Source organism: Etheostoma spectabile, chromosome 6 (genome assembly GCF_008692095.1).
Source record: "Etheostoma spectabile isolate EspeVRDwgs_2016 chromosome 6, UIUC_Espe_1.0, whole genome shotgun sequence".
Taxonomy (NCBI): domain Eukaryota; kingdom Metazoa; phylum Chordata; class Actinopteri; order Perciformes; family Percidae; genus Etheostoma; species Etheostoma spectabile.
This window is the reverse complement of record NC_045738.1, coordinates 8,754,121-8,769,500: the sequence shown is the minus strand read 5'-3', so window position 1 is coordinate 8,769,500 and position 15,380 is coordinate 8,754,121. Positions and strand designations below refer to the sequence as shown.

The 15,380-nt window shown below is 40.3% G+C and overlaps 2 protein-coding genes across 5 annotated transcripts in view; both read right to left on the bottom strand.

Moving 5' to 3' along the window:
- Positions 1-3,838: 3,838 nt before the first annotated feature.
- Positions 3,839-9,953, bottom strand: pdp1 (pyruvate dehydrogenase phosphatase catalytic subunit 1). The gene is made up of 9 exons (XM_032519385.1): positions 9,831-9,953; positions 7,584-7,848; positions 7,324-7,491; positions 6,875-7,086; positions 6,429-6,510; positions 5,965-6,059; positions 5,702-5,870; positions 5,394-5,612; positions 3,839-4,591 (listed from the first exon to the last, which is right to left on the bottom strand). Exons 2-9 carry the CDS (start codon positions 7,833-7,835, stop codon positions 4,211-4,213), a joined length of 1,578 nt encoding a protein of 525 aa, XP_032375276.1. The 5' UTR covers positions 7,836-7,848; positions 9,831-9,953; the 3' UTR covers positions 3,839-4,210.
- A 453-nt stretch (positions 9,954-10,406) lies between these two features.
- The window catches only part of tmem67 (transmembrane protein 67), a 10,809-nt gene continuing 5,835 nt past the window's right edge, over positions 10,407-15,380 (bottom strand). Inside the window, exons 10-29 of one of the 4 annotated variants that reach the window (XM_032519373.1) lie at positions 15,072-15,158; positions 14,749-14,814; positions 14,507-14,660; positions 14,310-14,430; positions 14,094-14,199; positions 13,591-13,647; positions 13,391-13,489; positions 13,194-13,292; positions 12,981-12,989; positions 12,781-12,867; positions 12,582-12,681; positions 12,358-12,503; positions 12,134-12,274; positions 11,920-12,000; positions 11,715-11,831; positions 11,484-11,600; positions 11,267-11,374; positions 11,006-11,108; positions 10,755-10,897; positions 10,407-10,671 (exon numbers count right to left, since the gene is read on the bottom strand). In XM_032519373.1, coding sequence (XP_032375264.1) covers positions 10,591-10,671; positions 10,755-10,897; positions 11,006-11,108; positions 11,267-11,374; positions 11,484-11,600; positions 11,715-11,831; positions 11,920-12,000; positions 12,134-12,274; positions 12,358-12,503; positions 12,582-12,681; positions 12,781-12,867; positions 12,981-12,989; positions 13,194-13,292; positions 13,391-13,489; positions 13,591-13,647; positions 14,094-14,199; positions 14,310-14,430; positions 14,507-14,660; positions 14,749-14,814; positions 15,072-15,158 — 2,022 coding nt within the window. In that variant the 3' untranslated portion in view covers positions 10,407-10,590. The remainder of the gene's footprint in view (positions 10,672-10,754; positions 10,898-11,005; positions 11,109-11,266; positions 11,375-11,483; positions 11,601-11,714; positions 11,832-11,919; positions 12,001-12,133; positions 12,275-12,357; positions 12,504-12,581; positions 12,682-12,780; positions 12,868-12,980; positions 12,990-13,193; positions 13,293-13,390; positions 13,490-13,590; positions 13,648-14,093; positions 14,200-14,309; positions 14,431-14,506; positions 14,661-14,748; positions 14,815-15,071; positions 15,159-15,380) is intronic. The other 3 variants (XM_032519374.1, XM_032519375.1, XM_032519376.1) reach the window with 3 other exon arrangements.

Below are 15,380 nucleotides of genomic sequence, written 5' to 3'. Positions count from 1 at the left end.
GTGTGTGTGTGTGTGTGTGTGTGTGTGTGTGTGTGTGTGTGTTTGTGTGTGTGTGATAAGTCATCCAACAGCCTGCTGTAGCTCCCAAAAGTAAAACGGAGAACATTATCAGAGGACTGGACTGAGCTGCGGCCTCATAATGGCAAACTCAACGTGGAGCCTCTCCAGTGTTTATGTCTGCACTCACTCCTCGCCTGTATCCCGGCAACACTTTCCACAACAACACACACACAGTCCTGGAAACGTGGGGGAAGTTGAAAGGTTGAGGGACAGAAGAGAAGAGGTGGAGGAAAAACAGGGAGAGTGAACTGTGTGATGCATGAACCGACCATCTCTGGATATCAATCCTCACCATCCCCCTGCCACAATGCCCGATGTGCAGGGGATTCTTTAAAAAAAAAAATCAAGATTTATATATATTTGTTTCTGAAAAACAGATTCAGTAATCTGTTAGCTTATTTGTAAATGTACAAAGACAAGCACCAATAATACAAACAAAACCCAGTGGCTACAGTAACTTAACATCTGGTGTGGATCTAAAATACATTAGTACAATGTATATAGTACAAACTGTAAATAGCACACAATGTACTCAAAGGGATTATTGGCACAGTTACATAAATATGTTGCCGAAGTATTAATGTACAAATGTGGCATATATGAGGAAACAGTAAGTCCCGTTACAATTGACAGTGAAAAAAAACGTCTGGAGGAAAAGAAGTAAATACATTGAATTATTGGGGAAATCCCTGCATAATCAAACAATTTCAGTTTTCTAACTTTTATTATTGCAGTTTTTTAATTTTTATTTTATTAAAGAAATCTTACATTTTACATTTAACTTTTATGTTAGATATTCCTTAGGTTTTATCTTAGCCGCCCGTTTCCTTGACATTGCAGTTAAATTTAAAATTCAGTGCAGAAGTAAACCGTCATCTTATTTATTAAAATTTTTGTAGATCTATCTATCTATGTGACAGTTTCTGTACTTTATAAAATTATATCATTTTGTTAAGCAAGACTACAATTATCTACTCTGCTTTAAAAATTAACAAAATGTGTCATTGTTTAAATGTTTGGAAAAATGCGTCAAATAATTTCATAAAATGTAGCCAAAGAAGGTCTGACTGCCCCTAGTGGTGCATAACTTTAACTGAATTAGCTCTCCTTTGTTATTGAATGTTGAATATTAATCTATGTGGGATGATTTTATTACACATCCTGCGTAATAATCTCAAAGAAGAATGTAAACAAATTCTTAAATAACGGTCACTCAGTCTGCTCTTATGAACTAGTCTTGAAAAAAAACAGTACCTCAGCAGAAATGTCATGTTTATGTCCAGTAAACTGACTGGGTGTCATCTATAATTCAAATACATCAGTTGTTCTGGCTGCTTAGAGTATTGCAACGTGATGACAATAAAAAAAAAAAGTTGTTGACTTAAATTAAAGTTTCTTCTCTCTGTGACCATTTGTGACATTTGTGATCTGTGTCAGAAATGTGCACACTAAATTCAGTTATATCATGTTAAAGAATACAGCTAGTATACACAATATCTAATTAATGACAGCATTTGTATGTGTCAAAGTTAAACCTCCATTGGACACTGTGGCCCGTCTGATACTGCAGCAGCATCTAGTGGCAGTTAACTTTCATGAAAGCAACCTCATGGATCAAACAACTGTCAGTGTTGGAGGAAGTACTCCAATCTCTTATTTAAGTAAAAGCAGCAATACCACAGCAGTAAAAAAAAATGTAATACAAATAAAAGTCCTGCATTGAGAATCTTACTGGGGTAAAAATATGCAAGTTTTACCAGTGGTGGTGGTTAAGATCTCCACTTTGAGCAAATTTTGATTCATATCAAACACTTATTTTAGTGCATTCTGGGGAATTTTCTGCAACAATACATGGTGTAAATTTCTTTAATTATGTTAAGGAAATTATAATTACATATTTGGGGGGGGGGGGGGGGGGTTGCTTGCTTTTAATTTTGTATGTACAGTACTTGAGTAAAGGTACTTTGTTACAATCCACCACTGACCGCACACGGCAGTAGCTCAGTCAGTAGCAAGTTGGTTGGGAACCGGAGGGTTGGTGGTACGCTCCCCGTAAGGACCAAAGTATGGTGGTGGATTGGTAGCTGGAGAGATACCAATTCACCTCCTGGGCACTACCAAGGTGCTCTTGAGCAAGGCACCGAACCCCCAACTGCTCGGGGTGCCTTTCCAGGGGCAGCCCCCTCTGACATCTCTACATTGGTGCAGGTATAGGTACTGAGCATGTGTGTAATTCAGGCCTGAGTGTACTATATGTGTAATAAAAACAAAGTGTAAATTGTAATAAAGTAAACATTATTATTATGTAACATGGATTGAAGTCACTGATGTAAAGTGAGAAGTGACGACTCGCCAGGCGAGGCTGCAGTGATCGTCACACCCTGACCTTCCCGGTGGTTGTGAGTTAGCGGGACGTCCTTCTGCTTTCAGGGGTGTGGCGGCAATTACCGCCGGCCAGGTGGCCAGCCTGTGACAACCAAAAGACACAAAACCACCAAGTGACGTGTATTCAGTGTTTTATTAAACCATTCCATTTACAAAATTGAACCCACATAATTTACACATACCACTGTAGATAAAGACGTGTAACATCCTGGAAAAGCTGAAACAATAATCTTTAATATTCAGCTTCTTTCAAATTTACATTCTGCTCATTCATTTGGGCCTAAATACACTTGACCACAAAGCTACTAACCGTCATTAGTGTTTAACTGGAGAGTATTAGGAGAGTGCTCCTGTCTTCACCATTGCTGTCATAAGTAATAATGACAACCCAAACTGTAACATGTTACCCACACTGCTAATGAGCTTTCAGAAAGAAAAAAAACGCATTAGGCAAGATGACCTTTGAACAAGCATCCCTTTGATCCCCACAAAGCTGGGAAAAAAACTATACACTTTCACTGTCTGCTTACATACATGTTGACTTTGAATCTACCTCTGCCACTCTATCCAAAGTGGAGCTGCATTGTATAAATGGAGAGTAATTCCCTTAATCATTACTTCTAAGTCTACCTGTAGTGGTGCACAGTGCATGTCCAGTCTGTAAATATTTGTACAATTTCGTTCTGCTCTTTGCTCCACCATATTAGATTAAAAATGAAAACATTCTCTTTTTGGCTTGTGACGCTTATGAATGAAGAAACGTCTATTTCTTTATTCAACTTGTTTCATTTGAAAATGTTTAGAGGTATTCAGTATCTAATTAAATAGATTCAATTTTGTGTAACAGAATAATTTTTCTCTTTCTTCCCTATTATCTTGTGACACATGATGTGAAAATGTGTTTTGGGAGTCATTAGGGGTGTCACAGAGGATGGTAACCACTACACTATAAGTGTTAACTGTCAGCTGTAATTTTAGACCCTTATATTGTTTACCCCATATGGATGTAAACACTTTAAAGCTCAATTAAACTTGACACTGTTTTACTTGAAATCCAATGGAGTAAACATCATCAGCAGCTCACAGACTGAAGTGTAGACACAGAACAACGTGTATGTTTGGACAGTACTAAAAAAAAACTCATACAATGACATACACAAAAGGAGTAAAAACAAACGGATGTAACGGTCCAGTCATAACAGATGCAGGAGCAGCCTAGAATATGAGAACTATTAAGCCTGGGATGCAAACACAAAACCAGACAGCAGAGAAAGAGAGTTTTGGTGTTAGAATGACACAGCCCAGTTAGAGTCCACTTCAGAGAAGCAGGTCCAGTCAGTGCTGCATCCACCACGACAGCTTTACCTTCACCCACTTTGGAATCTCTATCATGTCAACCCTGCTGATCTTTCAGCAGATGAGGAGGTTGAATCTTTTGGCACAAAAATCAGTTTGTAACAGCATCTTATCAACCACGCAGGGAATATCAAACAGGTACCAGAAGATATGTGTAGCATAAATAGGATTTTATATAAGAGGCTTCGATCCAACGGAGATCTGAACTTCATGGGGAACAGGATCCTCTCTAGTATGGCATACAAACATACAAATTATTTATTTAAATAAAGTTAAAACAATTCTTTACTACTGCCGGACAGATATTTTCTTAATATGGCCTGTTTGTCCACAGAGTGTGCTTTTGTGTAGATGTTACACAAGTTTGTGTACTCCACAATAAAACACCAGTGAATGGCTTTTGTACAGCTCAGGATTGCCCGTCCTGTCTCTGTGCTCCAATCACGTGAGGGTTAAACTGAGCGATGATGATGGTGATGTCATCACGGTACATGCGAGCCAACTCTTCAGGCAGGGACAGCATTTTTGACAGCCTCTCGTGATCAACCGTGCCAAACTCGTTGTTTCCCACCGCGTGACGTATCAGGTGGGTTGCAGAGTTCTGATCCTCGAAAGCCGAAGACATGCGAGCCTTTCTCTCATCAAGCAGGCCCTGCATCTGTCCCAGGGTGACCCTGTAGCCTCCGACTTTGAGGGGCTGGCGCTGGTGCACCCCTGTTAAATACTCCCCCACAATACGAACCACTTCCTGTCTGTGCAGCGTCTCCCAGAGGCCGTCAGAGCCAATCACCTGCAGGCACACAGAGAGGAGAGTTGGAATCAGAAAACACACAATTATAACTTCAGATTTTCTCACACACACACACACACACACACACACTCGCTGAAGTTGTCATGGCTAGAGTGAGATCAGTAAATTAGCTTCACTACAAAACACTTCATATTCAATTTGAGAATTACTGCCACTAAAAACTCATTTTGAAAAAGGATTTCTACATAAACTTTTGGTCTGCAGAGGTTGTAGAGTTCTCATTTCAAACCACTCTGTTTTTTATCATTTTGATTTAAAAAAGACACAGCCCACTCTGTTTAATTGTTCAGAAAATATTCTAAAGGGTGCGTCTCTTTCTGGAAAACCATCTTTGAGGTAATAACATAACACCAGCATGAGTATTTTGTAATTAAGTAAGATATTAGAAATAATTAGCTGTGAGATTGATAAAATCTTCCGCAATGTGTACCATCTAGAAGTGAGAGGCCAAATCACTATCATTGTAGCATTTTGTAGAGGGTAGAACTCTCCTAGCCTGGTTCCAGATGATTGCATCAGTGATAAAAAGAAGTCTGGGGGCTTTTCATATCCCATGATGGAAAAAAAGTTTTCCAGAAAACTTGAATAAGATTAATACAGCTGTAAAGATTGTCAAAAGTTGATTTACAGAAACTGAAACTTTTAATGCAGCATTAAATTTAAAAGTTGAAACAAAATAGTAACTGGGTCTGATTATCAGAGTAGTAATGTCCTTAGAGAAAGGATGTTACGCATCACTGTATTTTGGAAACAAATATCGAGAGGATTTGTCTTCACGCACCATGAAACGATCCTGTGGCCGCAGTTTGTGGTGCGTGATCTCAGGCTCAGCGGTCAGGTAGGGGGGGGTGTGGTAGTTTGGAGGGATAAACTTGGTGTGCTCGTTTTCATGGAGCTGATCAGGTCCAGACTCTAACACACACTTCTGCAGATCAATACTCCATTTGAACTTTACGTCTCCAAATGCACGTAAAGGCATGAGGAGGCCGAGCAACCGGTCCTGGAGAAAGAGGAACACACAAAGACGGAAAGGGGTTTTAATGAATGCTGCAACAACAACCACTTAGAGCAAATTAGTAGGTGTATTACCTGTCGTATAACTGTCTTCCTCTCTGATGGAGGGTGTTCACTTCGTATCCGAGCCACCTCCTCCTCATTCTGGGCGCTGTGGTCATTAGAGAGCGTGTGAGCGCTGAATGAACCATCCTCCTCCTGCACCCCCAGCACTGCCCGAGCGTCTCCTGAATTGGCTATAAATCTTTAGGAACAGAAAGGAGAAGAAGCAAGGCTAAAAAATATCAGTTTATTTAAAATTTGTTATGTAACATGTTGCATGTATTTATTCTCCTTACAGGTCTGATCCATCAATGTGAGCCACGCAGGCCGTTGCTCCAGAAAAGGCCACTCTCAGGACCCAGTAGTGCAGGAAAGCATTCGGGTCTCCAACCTGCATGGCAGAATAACACTAAGACTCCAGACAGGATATGGTACATGGTTTAAATTACATGGAGAGGGAATGACACCGGAGCTCCCCTTTAATCCATAAAAGTTTAAACTTGGATGCTCCAATTTTTTTTTGCACTGCGGCCATAGGGTAAAGGTGATTTAGGTATTATGTATGTTAATGAGACAAGTCGTAACAAATTGAATGACTTCCAATTTGACATGAATATCAATAACAGTAGAGTAAGTAGTCTGGCTCAACAGAAGTACATTGCCAGGATAAGCCAGACAAGCCAGACCGGCTTTGCCCCTCCCTGGCTTCTCTCGGTTTTGCAAGATGATTTTAGACGTTAAGAACGCAGACAATTTCTACCTGAGCCTCCAGAGAAATGTCATTGTCCAGCCTCTTGAAGGCGTTCATTAAGGCCTCACGGGTGTCTGGAACTTCTCCTGGGCTGAAAACAGAGAGAGAGAGAGCAATATGTGTGAAGCATGTAGAGAAGTTGCCAGAGGTCACAAACAGATACCGACATCAGCAAAATTGGCAAAACAATAGATTGGCCAGTGTTGGTGTGCGTGCTGCTACAAGGTACAGATGGAGATAAAATAAGAAACCAGGAATTCCAATGAAATGAATGGAATGAAATGTTAGGAAAAGCCATGAAACCTGACTGCAATCTATACCCTTTTGAAACAGCAGCAGTGTCCTGTTTTTTTGCCAGTGAGGGCACCCCCAGTTGTGATAACATAGTGGTCTTACAGTAGTTAATGAAGAAAACTGCATTTTTGCCAACGTGCATCATCTGCTGTGGATCTCACCTGGTGAGATCTATTAACTCCTGCCAGTAGGTTCGGAGGCTGTTGAAGTAAAGAGTCTGAGCCTCCTTGCTGAAGTAGTCGTTGGGGTGTTTGTGCCACTGCAGAATGGGACTGAGGGCCCTGCCGGCCTCAACAGCTGCCTCGAGCTCACACAGTGTGTTGTGGGGCAGCAGAGACACTGCTATGTAGTAAAACAACCTCTCACTCAGCGCCTGAGAGGAGAGTTGTAAAAAATGTCATTGCAACAGGGTATATAGAAATGACTAAGGAAAATACAAATAAAGTTATCTTGTTGTAAAATGATGTAACATCTCATCACTGGATAGGAGATACTATAACGACATTCATAAACAATGAATCGATCCTCTAAAGAACACATAATATAACACAATACATCTAACACTAGATTATCATGATAAGTAGCATAGCATAAACAGAGTCTGCTTTACCTGTGCACAGGCACAGCCAGCATGGCCATCAAACACACCCAGCAGCATTCCTCGCGTCTGCAGGCATGTGGCTGCACTTCGACGGTCTTCTATAGGAGCGTTAGCCGGCAGCTGATTACTCTCGAAACCCATCACTGATGACACATTCTTTCCATCAAACTCTGGCACCTGGAACCACAACATATAAAAATGCCAAGATGTATACTTATATGTTGAGATGGCCAGACACGTTTTCTGTTTGCATGAATGACCCCACAAACCTTGAAGCTGTACTCGTTGGCTTTCAGAATAGAGTTGACCTGCGGGGGCGATAGGACGTAGCTGCGAAGCACTGAGGTTGTCTGGTAACTTCTTGAGTGCTGGTTGCTCTGCCACATATGAGAGGACCGTCTTGAGGCAGGTCTGTGAGAAATGGGTACTAATTGGGACTGGTGTTGTTGGCATGGTAACAGACTGGAGGCCAAGACCTTGGCACGAGGCAAACCCCTGAGCAGCTGAGATGTCACAGGCATGGCTCAAGGTGCACTGCAGGCAAATACACAAACACCATAGTTACTACTGATGTTCACCTACCCAATGAAGGGGCATGATACATACAGAGCTCAGAAAGCAACAGCTGGATGTACTTTTAACAAGAAGCATTCATTCGCAGGGAACAGAGTGGTCTCTCTGCACAATTAAGCAAACATTGTGAAAACAGATAGAGATTATGTAGTAAGGTTTAGAATGTTGAGACAGGTTGACAGTAGCAAGGTTTAAATACATGACCTAACACCACCAACCCACCACACTTTAAATATTTATGTTTTTTACAGTCTTATCACTTTTTAAACTCCATCTCTGTTGGTCACATATTATGTTGGGAATTCACATTAATTCAGACCAATGGTTTAAACAGCTTGTTGATACCCGTTGTCCTGGAGCACTTGATGTCATTCCCTTGTGGTGAAATGCAGACATCTAATTGAAAATTTAAGATTTACCAGGTTATTAGGTAAACCTAGCTAAAGGAAGCAGTCGAATAAAAGAGTCGTGCAATAGATCCTACCTCCATGAAGGTTGGAATATATTTTAGTTGAAACCGTTTTAGAGGTTGAACTTTATGATCATTGTGGTGCTGTTGAATTGTGTTGCATAATATTTACTGACATGAGTTTCTATTATTTTGTCCACCCCATTTATATCAATGATGCTAGGTCAAGTAGAAAATATCCGAGTGTATAATGGAATATGGTTGAACAGCACCACAAAACAAAAAACTGAATTAGTCCTAACACCTCGTGTGCAATTTTATTACCTTCATAAAAAATAGGATTCATTAGTTTTAAATAGGTGTTCCTAATTAACTGGAAAATTAGTCTATTTCTAAAAGGAATCTGCAAATGCATTTAGCAAAATTCCATGCATGCACACACCCTACTCGAACATCCTTTCTGTGCACTGCACTCAGTGTGGGAATATTACACCTAGGGTAATATTGTAACTTTGTTAGACGTGCCATAGCTTCACACCGAGATATTATTCAATTCAATTCAATTTTATTTTATGTACATAGCGCTAAATCACAACAACAGTTATCTCGGTTTTTGCGCTTTCCATAAAGAGCAGGTCTAGACCGTACTCTGATGTTTATCAGTTTATGTATTATAGAGCCTTGTGCAAAAATACAGCAACATTGGCTGACTTTAGATGTTGAATTTTCATCACGGTTTACTTTTTTGTTCTGAATAAGTATTAGAAGACAGCACCACCAAATCACGTACTGGCGTCTGGCTCAAGTTGCAGCTCTGCTCTCTTCTCCATTTGTAGGTCAGCAGGGCTAAACATAGCTTTGGCAAGAATCCATGACATTTGGATCTTGAGAAATGTTCTGTCTGATGATCATGACCTACTGAACGGGGCCAAGGCTGCGTATCTACATCCAATCTGTTCTCATTGCATAATTTAAGTATGACTGCAGCTGCTCAGAAGAACTCCTTCGAGCCAGTCTGGTTCTGGAGAAACACGTAGCAGCAAAGGTGACTAAAACGTTTTAGTGACAATGTTCTACAGGTTGACCCCGCTATGTTGGAGTAAGCTGGGCGGCCAAATATCCTCTCAAACTCAAACTGTGTATGAGTCAGACAGATTGGGCCCGCCCGTCCTAGCTCTGAGCTCTGCAAGAAAGTTGCCATGTTTGTTGACATCACTAGCCTCCCCTAGAGCTGCAAAGCAAGTCTACAAAACCATAAGCTAACCTCAGAGCAGCTAGCTGAACTTGCAACACAAAACAAGGTTACCTAACTGTGTCACGAAAATGACATTAACAGATAACGCGAACGTCAGCTCTCAGTCACACCAGAGATATCAGACAAATTCATGCTAATGGTAGCTAGTGGTGTCTGGGTTACACCCACCAAACGTCGCTAAACTGCATAATCTCTGCTCACATAAAACATGACGGCAAGACACGCAAGCTAGAAGACGTAACTGTCAAAAAGTGAGTGCAGAGCAAAATTCAGACTCACCTTAACCGATGGGTCTGAAGAAGTTACTAAAGTTCATGACTTAACACCGACCCCTCCGTTCTGTATCATTCTGGAGCGCCTCACTGTAAAGTAAACGCTGATTGGTTGAGCTCTGACAGCCGTGATGATGTCACGTCAAGCCTTTACGCACGGAAAGACCCTTTTAAAATCAGAGAGGTACGTGAGCCTCAGCTTTTATCATACCACCACAAGCAGATCATTTAAAGAGAAAGAGGTTAATGTTAATTTACATTATTACTGTGAAAAACTCTCCATGCAATCTGCAATATTGATATGCATCTCATCTACTCTTCAGCAGAGTATGCAAAGTAGCGGTAGCACACAGGGATGGAGGAAGAGAGGACACTATGGCTCTGTAGAACTAGGTACGTTATGTAGGGGGGGGGGAAGATTGTATAAAGTAATTGACAGTACCCAATGCTGCCATAAAACTGTGGTCCAAATTAACCTAATATATCAAAACATAAACATAGGTATAGATTTAATGGGTATGCCATGAGTATCATATACATCTGGAGTAGGAATTGTGTTTTATTAAAATAAAAAAAGACTGTCTTCATATCAAAACATTTTAATCAATAAAAACTTACAAAAACAAAAATGCTCATATTTACATCATGAAACAGCAATGAAAATACTGTACATGTAAAGTACAAAAAAAGCTGCACAAGCTGTGTAACATCTTTGAGAGGAATGTCACTACACAACACCGACACTATAAATTAATTAGCAGGGAATTTTATATCAGAAATCTCTCATCCACCAGAGTCTTTCTGACAAGGTTCTTCCTTCCAAGAGTGTTACGGATCAAGCGAAATATCTGTAATGAATGAGATGGTGATCAATACATGTTCTTTTTAAGCACAGTGTAGGCAACATAACGTATATACCCCAAATACTGACCATTTGCTGTACGCATGTAAGCACCGCTGCAAGTACAAAGCTCTGAGACCCGAGGTCGACGACACAGAAGAACAAAGTATCAAAGATCAGCAGCGTGGCCTCATTCCCATAAAACAGCACATCACTAAAGGAGTGGGCCTCGTCTGCCGTTAGAAAAGCAAACAGCAACGTTAAACTCAACAAAGACGTTATCTTCACCCACATACGTATACAAACAAAGAAGAAATGGAAAGCTTATCAGATGTTATTACCATTATAAAAGATGTTTTTTTCACTGGGTTCCAGGAACTCCATTCCTATGACCCTCTCAAACATCAGCTTGTCCTTCACTATATAGTCCATGTCGGGATAAGCCTGAAATAAATAATGCAACATTAGAGACAGAACAAGCTTGTCTGAACAAAATATTGTAGGTCAATGAAAGTAATTTACATACTTTACAATCTAACAAATAAATTAATATACAATCAAACTCTGCTTGTGTGAGTTTATTTATGGGCCTTTGTACTAACATGGTCTATAATGGATCCCAGAAAGTGGTTCATGGTCTGGTAGCCTCTGGCCCTCTGCTCAAACTGGTTAGCCGAGAATGCGTCCATTGGCCGTGATGGCCCATGCCTCTGGAACACAGAAGACAAGCAACCATTTAAATTGAAATATGGGGAAGCAACTTTATCTTGGGTTGATAGTTCATAGCTCAGTTACAGAGACAACAGAGAAAGCACATACCCTGTTGATCTGCTCCTGTATCCTGTCATACTGCAACCGCAAGCGGTTGGTGAGAGACACCTGAAAGGTCTGGATCTCTGTGTTGGGAAGTAGTCCTCTCTGACCACACAGGGACTCCTTGAGACAGGAAACGACAGAGAGTAGGATAGAAAGAACATGGATATAATAATAAATATAAACATACTAATATTAAAACTACTAACACAACATGTAGTCTGTTGGTGTACATACAGATTCTCTTTTCAGATTGTTGTTCATTTCCTCCATGTTTGTGTCTGCATGCCCATGTACTGAACGTCCGTGAATGTAGTAGCCAAAACAACGGTGAGATAACAGCAGCACAGAAATCTATATAAAAACATGGACAAAGTACACTTATGTAAAACCTTCTAGACAGATGAATTGTTTAAAATATGAAATAAGAATTGCTACTTACGTTACTGATGGAACAGAGATCTACAAACTGACGGATTTTGTCCTCCACAAAGTGCTCATGAAACACAGTGAAGAAAATCACCTGTAGGGAAAAGTGATTATCTTTTAAAGGACCTCTGCACATTCATTGTGTGTACAGTATTTACCTAATTTCTTAAGATATACAGGAAGAGGTGAGGGAAAGAGAAGAAAAGAATGAGTGATGGCAGTTTTACCTGCAGAAGTCCAATGCAGAGCCACAGCGTGGCTGCCAGACCGTAGCGCAGCATCAGACTGTATGGGGGGATGTATGCCTGTGAGGAGCGCTGTAAAGTTGGCCAGGGGTCCCTGAGGGCCAGGTTAGAGAAACCCAGCACCTACACAGTACAGGGTGACATGTTAGCAATGAGGAAAAGCGATATAAAAGATAATAGTGTCTATTTGTTGATGTAAGATGTACTTCAAGAAAGAAGAGCACAGCAATGATCTGAAAAGTTGGGCTGATCTTGCGGATGGTCTGGATCTCGTTCCATTCATTAGCCACAAAGTAGGTCCTCCAGATGCTGACCGGAGAGGGGTCACGTTTTGGCTCACCAGTAGCTGAAACAGTAGCATATATGGTGAATTGACTGAAAAACCTTATGAAGACTGCAAAATATAATCTCAGAGTAACTATGTCTGTACCTTGCACTGTTCTGTTAGCTTTGCTTCGTGGCCTCTCCCAGTCAATAAAGAAAACATCAATTGACACCTGAAGAATCAGCTTGTGGAGAAACTGGACAGCCTGAATATAAATACACAAAACAATACTTTTTTTTCAATATAAATAGAAGCACACCATCTAGCTTTCAAAAACAATACTGCTGTTCAGTCGGTGTCTAACCTTGAGAGCAAAGGCACAACCAATGTATGTCACAAACTGCTCCTCCTGAGCAGGTAGTGGTAACAGCACTGATACAAACTGTTGAGCCTAAAAGAGACACACACAAATGAATCACAGGGAGCAGCCAATACCAATTACACCTAAATCTATGCCTTCAAAAAATGTTCAGGCTAAAAAGGTAAAGAAGGAAAGAGACTTGCCTTTAATGTCTAAAGAGTGCAGAGAGGAAAATACAGAAGTCCATGCAAAGACAAAAGAAACACTATTTGTGTTTAGGGGAAGAATCAAGTTTAAAAAAAAAAGGGCTCAAAAGAAAAAGTTCCAAAAATTAGATAATTGTACAAACATTAAAGACCACTCAAGCATAAAAATCATGAATCCTATAAAAGAAAGTCTTAAGTAATTAGACTAACCTTGTACAAGATGAGCCAGTAAAGTCCAGTTCCCACAGTGACGGCGAAGAAAACATTGGCCAGATCTCCAGCATAAAACAAGAAAAACTTCACCATAGTCTGAGACAAAAAGAGGGAGAGACTAAAATGACTCCCAAACTTTACACCAACGTATAGATTGATGTGGCTTAAATTATGACATGTTAAAGATGCAGTACCTCCAAGTCTATGACCGGTGAGGCAATCCTCCTCTTCCAGCTGACCGTCTTCAGCAGAGAGTAGAGGACGGCCACACCACCCATCACACCTAGAGCAGTCTGTGCACACACAACAATATCACAGCATACACAAGAACTTCTCCGTTATCTGTCATACTAGACTACTTAACAAAACATGTTTCATTCATACTTCTACTCACATCTGTCTTTATGCGAGCCTCATTCTGATCCATCTCATACTCTACAGCAAACGTAGTCTAGAAACAGATAAATTCAATAAATGCATTAGCCAACCTAAAGCTTGTTTTTTAAATAAATGAAGACGTCAACTCATTTAGCCATTTTTCTCTGTAACAGAATGCCAACTTAGAAAAGCAGTACTCCAACTTAATGTTAGGGATACAACACGTCAGTTGTGAAAGCACCCTAAGGAGGTCAATTTGATATCCCATTACCTTGTATATTCACTTAGGCCTATTCTATATTCTCCAGCATCACATACTACGACCCACTGCAGCAATCATTGTATGGATCAAGCCTCAAGCAAGCTGAACATTGTATTTTCCATTGTAATTTCCCCTTGTGGGATTAATAAAGTATATATTATTATTATTATAATTATTATAATAATAATAATAATTGTTATTATTATAGTGCGTGTGTGTGCGCGCGTGGGTGTGTATAAGTGTGTGTGCCTACTCACAGTCACAGTTTGTGTATTGATATCCGTAATAAGAACGTCTTTGTAGGTCACAGTCATTAAAGGGGTAAACACCTGTCCTTCCTGGGTTCTTGGAACCAGCTGAAACCTACGAAACATTTGTTTAATCAAAACATCACAACTTTTCAGGGCAGTAACAAATAGAAGCTTTAACTTTCTTTCTTTTTTATCATGAAGGTGACCACATTGGGAGCCAACCTTATTTTGACACTGTTGGCTACACGGATGACTTTGGGCAGGGAATCCGTACTCTTCTCTCTTCCACTCAGCGTGTCAACAACAAACATACGCCGAGACAGGTACCAGTTTTTCATGCTCTCTGTACAAAAAGAAAATATATTAAAGCAACACACACACGCACACGCACACGCACACACACACAAATAAAACCCCACCTTGGTTGATGAACCGTCCATTGTATTGCTGGTTATAGACTAGTGTAGGCAGAGGGAGAAGTTTTCTGTTATCTCCTCCCCCGAGATCCATGAACACATCATAGAACATCGGCTCAGGATGGGTACCCAACAGCTCTGCTACTGAAATATCACACTACACACACACACACCTTATTATACAACTTTGCATTGCAAGAGAGTGTGTGCACCGTCTCTGAGCTAAAGAAAGAAAAAACACTCACTCTTTCTTGGTAAGCAGTTCCAAAGCTGAAGGCTGCTGCCTGCTTGGTGGTTGTTTCTGGACAAAGCTAAAAGAGGAGAAGAGAGATGGAGAATGTACCAGCCTCCTGGATTTCTATGAACAACTTACTTAATTTAGTCAGTAGTATCAACTGAAAAATGTGTGTGCGACATGAAATAAAAAAAAGTGGTGGGCAATAATGATTGGGATTTTGCCCTACCTCCAACCTATGCAGGAAAACAGAGCAGTTCTGTACACATGTCCTAATAACTTATAATGCTAGACTAAATATCCCCTTTTATCATCAGTCCTTTGACATCTTACCTGGAGATTACGTCCTCCAACTTGCTCCCATCTCAGGAACTCTCCTCTAACATTATAGACAGCAGCAAGCAGCTTAATGTCAGTGTTCTGTCAGATAAACAGAATAATTCAAACTTTTGGTAACAATTTAGGTATATTTCTCAATTTATAGTATCATGAAACGCTGATTTCATTGTGATAACTGGAGGATAAATGAAGTGTATAACCGTTGGAAAAATGATGATACATACTTTTTCTCTGATTATTATTAAAACTGTTTCCATAAGAATGCCATATTATACTGATCACTCTAAACAAGATAACCATGGA